The sequence below is a fragment of the Anarhichas minor genome, unplaced genomic scaffold (genome assembly GCF_050575085.1).
Source record: "Anarhichas minor isolate MPS153535 unplaced genomic scaffold, ASM5057508v1 ptg000100l, whole genome shotgun sequence".
In the NCBI taxonomy this organism is placed as follows: Eukaryota; Metazoa; Chordata; class Actinopteri; order Perciformes; family Anarhichadidae; genus Anarhichas; species Anarhichas minor.
Window position 1 is genome coordinate 458379 of NW_027466546.1, and position 6622 is coordinate 465000.

At 42.3% G+C, this 6622-nt stretch overlaps 1 protein-coding gene across 1 annotated transcript in view; it reads right to left on the minus strand.

The window, feature by feature from the left end:
- Nucleotides 1–6622, minus strand: part of LOC142939527 (spectrin beta chain, non-erythrocytic 1-like) — a 31165-nt gene that overhangs the window by 18717 nt on the left and 5826 nt on the right. Inside the window, 7 exon segments of the mRNA XM_076082704.1 lie at nt 528–643; nt 742–822; nt 929–1020; nt 1508–1681; nt 2099–2137; nt 2139–2254; nt 5257–5481. Of these exon segments, the coding sequence (XP_075938819.1) occupies nt 528–643; nt 742–822; nt 929–1020; nt 1508–1681; nt 2099–2137; nt 2139–2254; nt 5257–5407 (769 nt within the window). The 5' untranslated portion in view covers nt 5408–5481.

Here is a 6622-nt window from a genome sequence, read left to right on the forward strand (position 1 = left end):
TTTAAATCATTTGGTTGTGTTTCAGGTCAGGTTTAGTTGAACTGTATGTGTTTCAGGTCAGGTTTAGTTGAACGTGTTGTGTTTCAGGTCAGGTTTAGTTAAACTGTATGTGTTTCAGGTCAGGGTTAGTTAAACTGTATGTGTTTTCAGGTCAGGTTTAGTTGAACGTGTTGTGTTTCAGGTCAGGTTTAGTTAAACTGTATGTGTTTCAGGTCAGGTTTAGTTAAACTGTATGTGTTTCAGGTCAGGTTTAGTTAAACTGTATGTGTTTCAGGTCAGGTTTTTGTTAAACTGTATGTGTTTCAGGTCAGGGTTAGTTAAACTGTATATGTTTTCAGGTCAGGTTTAGTTAAACTGTATGTGTTTTCAGGTCAGGTTTAGTTAAACTGTATGTGTTTCAGGTCAGGTTTAGTTGAACTGTATGTGTTTCAGGTCAGGTTTAGTTGAACTGTATGTGTTTCAGGTCAGGTTTTTGTTAAACTGTATGTGTTTAGGTCAGGTTTAGTTAAACTAGTCCAGTAGGTTACCCTCTGGATCCAGCAGCTTGGTGAGGCCCAGGTGTTGCTCTGCCAGGTTGAAAGCGTTCTGCAGGTTGTGGTGAGCGTTGGACTTCTTCAGTTTGTCAAAATCAATCAGATCGGATCTGAAAGTGAGAGACAACTTTATTTACCAGCTGAAAATGGTTTAAAGTGATGATGATGAAGATGACGATGACGATGACGATGATGATGATGAGGTTACCTGTGCTTGTGGATGAGAGCGTTGAAGGCCATGCCGTCTCTCCAGCTGGTGCTGAAGTTGTGGATGTTGACGTTGGGATATCTGAAGAAACAATGTCAGAGTAAACACACCAAACATGGTAGAAGTATCAGGAGTACTCAATAGTAGTAGCAGTAGTAGTAATAGTAGTATAAATACAGGTACTTACCCCGCCGTCTTCATCTGACACCAGAGCAGCAGAGCGTCTTTAGCTGATCTCTTCTCTTTGTTGTCTTCAGTCTCCACACTGATGTCCTGAATCTGAGACACAACACATCACAGTCACACCGCCACCTGTCTAGGGTTTACAGGTGAGCACACTAACCTCCACCTGTCTGGTGTTTACAGGTGAGCACACTAACCTCCACCTGAGCTGTGTTTCCACTACGACGGTCTAACTGTACTTTAACCTGAGCTGTTTAATAAACGCAGGTGAACTTCATGATAAAGTTATTAAAGTGAATGCAAACCAAAATATTTACTGAAACTATCCGATGAAACCTAAGTTTTTTTATTTTGTTATATTATATATATTTATTTAAATGACATAATAAATGCTAGCATAACATTAGCTTTATGCTAGGACTGGGAATATCTCCCGTTGTCAAGTCGTATCTGAGGTCCGTCCTATTTACTGGAGCATTATACAACAGTTTCCATTGCATCAGAACATTATGGGATGGTCACGATGGTTCCAGGTATTAGTCACACCCTCAGGGTTACCTGTCCTCTCAGGTGAGGTCGTTACCTGGAAGCGGAGGATGATGGTCCAGATGAGGCCCAGCACCAGTCGGTGGTTTCCGTCCACGATGTCGTGAGAACCCATGTTCTCCAGGTGAACCCTCTGCTCCTTCAGGAACTGCAGAGCTTTGTCCACGTTTTCCAGACAGTGAATACGCATCCGGCCTTTGGTGGGCTTCGGCTGGACACCGACAAAGAAGAAGAAAGAGAAAGAAAAAGAACAGAAGAACAAAAAAAGAAGAAGAAGAAGAAAGAGAAAAAAGAAAAATAATTTACTGTGAATTAAATGTGTACTCTGTGTGTACTGCACCAGTCTCTCTCCTAACAGTTGTGTACTCTGTGTACTGTACCAGTCTCTCTCCTGACAGGTGTGTACTCTGTGTGTACTCTGTGTACTGTACCAGTCTCTCTCCTGACAGGTGTGTACTGTACCAGTCTCTCTCCTGACAGGTGTGTACACAGTGTGTACTGTACCAGTCTCTCTCCTGACAGGTGTGTACTCTGTGTGTACTGTACCAGTCTCTCACCTGACAGGTGTGTAGTCTGTGTGTACTGTACCAGTCTCTCTCCTGACAGGTGTGTACTCTGTGTACTGTACCAGTCTCTCTCCTGATAGGACCTCCAGTAGTTTGATGAGTGAGCATGCGTCCGTCCCTCAGGTCCAGGTACAGGTCTGTGATCCTGCAGGAGACTCTGGACAAGTGAGAGTTCACCCACTTAGTGAAGGTCTTCTTCTGCACCGCCTCCCGCTCATCTACACACACACACACACACACACACACACACACACACACACACACACACACACACACACACACACACACACACACACACACACACACACACACACACACACACACACACACACACACACACATATATATATATATGAGACCAGCAGGAAATGGTCCAGATGAAGGTGGTCTTGAATTGATCCTGAACCTGGTCTCAGAGACCAGAACCAACATGGCTGACCTCTGACCCCCTCAGTCTTCTTCTTACCTTGTAGCTGTTTGAATCGACCCTCCAGCAGGTTGTAGTTGGAGTCCTCCATCGCCCCCCCCGATTAGCAAATAGTATTTAAATCTACTAGTATTTATATTTGTGTCCCACGCGGCTCATCGTGTAAAGAAAAGTCTTTAAATCCTCAGACGTGGAGCAAATTTAAAGAGAAAAACCACAGAAGAAGAAACGAAAAAGTCGACTTGCAGACGAAGACGTCCTCGTATCTTCAGGAGCAGAAAGAAAAAGAGTCCAGAGGTCAAAGTCTACGAGTGTGTGTGTGTGTGTGTATTGAATCATCAGCAGCTACATGCTGCTCATTCTTCTTCTGCTGCTCTGATTCAATAAAAACATTTTTTACAGCGTCTTGGGAGGCGCTTCATCTATCAGCCAATGACGTTACAGTTTGACAATGATGTCATCATGGGTGTGAAAAGGAGGGAGGGAGGGGGGGGGGGGTTTCCCTTCATTGTTCCTTCACATTCCTGACTGAAGGACAGGAAGTAAGAAACAAACATCCTGCACACACACATATTATATTTTATATATTTATATTAGTGCTGGGCAACGATTACAATTTTTAATCGCGATTAATCGCATGATTGTTTTTAGATTAATCTCATTGTTATGCGCAAAATTCAATAATTAATTCAAAAGTAGTGTATTGTGCACTTTTATTTTGAAAGTACTGCTATATGAACAAAAGGTCAATAACATTTGGTTTGTAAACACTTTAAACGCATCAGGTTGTTGTTAGCAGCAGTATTCCCTTTCCACAGCAGCAGTTATAACACAGTTATAATGATTCTGATCATAGATATTCAGCCGGTGTTCACAACTTTATCTTCATGTGCGTAAGAGATGCAATTTGAAATATACACCTTGAAAACTGCAAACCTATCGACTTCTTTTTTTATGTTTGTTAAATTCTCAGTAGCGATAACTAAATGATGCTTATTATACATATTACAAACAAAACATTTTAAAAACTCGACAATATATATTTTAATATTGTCACTGTTGTAAATTGTTTGATTGCATGATTTACTTTTATTGTGAAGAGCATGAAAACGGAAGTGCTTTTACTTCGAAGAGACAGGAAGTAGAATGGTACGTGTTCTTGACGCTAACAATGTTGATACTAGAAAACCACATGTCGCTTAATAATAAAAAATAAAAAAACTGCATTAATGCGCGATAAAATAATTGTCGGCGTTAATTAATTAATGCGATAATAACGTCAACAATTATTTTATCGCGCATTAACGCAGTTTATGAAAAATTATTAAGCGGACATTTTTTAACACAAGATGCGTACGCATACATGGAATTTGACTCCGGTTTCCACTTCGCTCTCGATGTACATACACAAATTTACTTTGTCTCTGTTCTGGTCTCGTTAGACTTGTCTCTGTTCTGGTCTTGTTAGACAGAGATAATCCTTTCAAAATATAGATGTTCCACCCGAGACTGTCCCACCCGAGACTGTTCTACAGGGTTCATACACATTTTGACCAATGGATTTCCATGATTTTTCCATGACTTTAAACCAAATTTCCATGACCAAACATTTTGCGAAATCTCGGTGTATACATGAAAAAGTGAGAAAATGTAGTATTTAAACTAACAATGAGAATTCCAAAGCATACAGTATACCTTAAATGACACCAACGAATGAGAGACAATAGTTTGATTAAAAGAATAAACATTTATAAATATACTCTGGTTGACAGACATTCTGTAATGACCACACTGGCTGTGGTCATTACAGTGAACATGTCTGGCAGTGTGATGAGCGGACACGTGAGGCCTTGTTGCTGTAGTTCATCTCCTTGGAGCAGATGCTGCATTTAGCATACCCTGCCTTATCAATGTATTTAAAACACTGACAGCAGGAAGCTGTACTGCTCTCCCTTCACGTCTGTTTAGACCTCCACCTTTATCCAGGCCCAGCTCCACTCACATCTCAGCCCTGCGTCAAGCTACGCTACACAAACAGCCTCCTCTTCATTAAGCTCTTTGACCTCATCATCTTATCAGTATGTGGGCCTCATGTTTCGTGGTCATGAAAGTTATGACCATTCGCCTCATTCTACTTTGAGTTAAAAAAAACCTGCAACCAGATCCGCCGGTGTTCCGGTTTAACGTTAATACACGGTGTTCCATCACGTTACGTTTTTTTCCCCTCCTAATTCGTGATAATGACGAACGTTAACGGTCGACAAAGTTTCGCATGCAGTAGACGTTAGCCTTAAGTTGGAGGGAAATGAAGACGGTGTAGACATCTTAACGCTGATTGGCCAAGGATCGACACATCAAAGATGTTCTATTGCGAAGATCACGACGTCACCTTTCTCATTGTCTCACTTAAGGTGGTATATGAAGCTAATTTAAGGCGGTATATGAAGCTAATTTAAGGCGGTATATGAAGCTAATTTAAGGCGGTATATGAAGCTAACTAAAGGTGGTATTTGAAGCTAACTAAAGGTGGTATTTGAAGCTAGTTGAAGGCGGTATTTGAAGCTGACTTAAGGCGGTATTTGAAACTGACTTAAGGCGGTATTTGAAGCTGACTTAAGGTGGTATTTGAAGCTGACTTAAGGCGGTATTTGAAGCTAGTTTAAGGTGGTATTTGAAGCTAGTTTAAGGTGGTATTTGAAGCTAGTTTAAGGTGGTATTTGAAGCTAACTTAAGGTGGTATATGAAGCTGACTTAAGATGGTATTTGAAGCTAACTTAAGGTGGTATTTCCTACCTGCCAGTGCCTTGATGCGGGAGCGTTCAAAGAGGCGAGCCGAGCTGTTCTCGTTATCCCACTCTTCGTCCCAGCGGTTGTTCACCGTGTCGTTACTGCTGTACTGCTGCTGCAGCTCCATGTGGTCGAACTCAGCGGCCACCGTCGTCATCGTGACCGTTCACCTCTGACACACGGCTCAAAGTCAGCGGGGACGTGTCCACATCGGCGGCTTCAGGCCGAGCCCTGCAGGACGACAGGTGGACATCGTCATCATGATCAATAAAATTATATTATTGTGTTTATGTCAGACTGGAGCTTCAGTGAACAGCAAGTACTCCATATACTACTACATCACGTACTTTATGGTTGGAATATTACTGATGGATAACAAGTATTTTGCAGCTCATCTGAACCATAAACTGTTGGGTTGTAGCGTAACATAGAAGTACTCCAGTAAAGTACCTAAACATTGTACTTAAATACAGTAGTTGAGTAAATGTTCCTTCTTCACACACACACACACACACACACACACACACACACACACACACACACACACACACACACACACACACACACACACACACACACACACACACACACACACACACACACACACACACACACACACACACACACACACACACACACACACACACACACACACACACACACACACACACACACGCACACACACACACACACACTTGGAGCCACTAGTTGATCATGTTAATCGATCAGTCTCATAATTGGCTCGTTCGAGATGAGCCAGTCCTGATCAGAGTCAATCACAATGCATGCTGGGTAGATTTGTATCAGACTTGATCCTGATATCATGAGCACATAGTCAACGATGAAGTCGTGACGAAGTCTTTAAGATGTCGTGACGATGTCGTGACGAAGTCTTTAAGATGTCGTGACGATGTCGTGACGATGTCTTTAAGAGGTCGTGACGATGTCTTTAAGATGTCGTGATGAAGTCTTTAAGATGTCAAGATGACGTCGTGATGATGTTGTGATGATGTCATGATGATGTCGTGCCGAGAGCGACCACGCTGTGCTCCCATTGGCTGCTCGATGAGCTGACTGCAGCTAATGGAGGAAGTAAAGAGCTCCATGATCACATCAGAGTTATTGATCCATTAGAGCACTCAGACATCCAGAGGACGTCCTCAGGGACCGTTAATGGATCGGACTTCCCAGAATCCTCTGCTGGATGATGGAAACAGATCTCTGACCAGTCGGAGCCGACAGCTGCAGCTCAGGAGGACAACAGGTCGGTAGAGTAACTCAAGAAGTAGCTAAGTACATTTACTTAAGTACTGGACTTGTACTTATTTATCTTTTTTAGAGATACGTGGTTCTCACAGGACAGAGAGGCTAC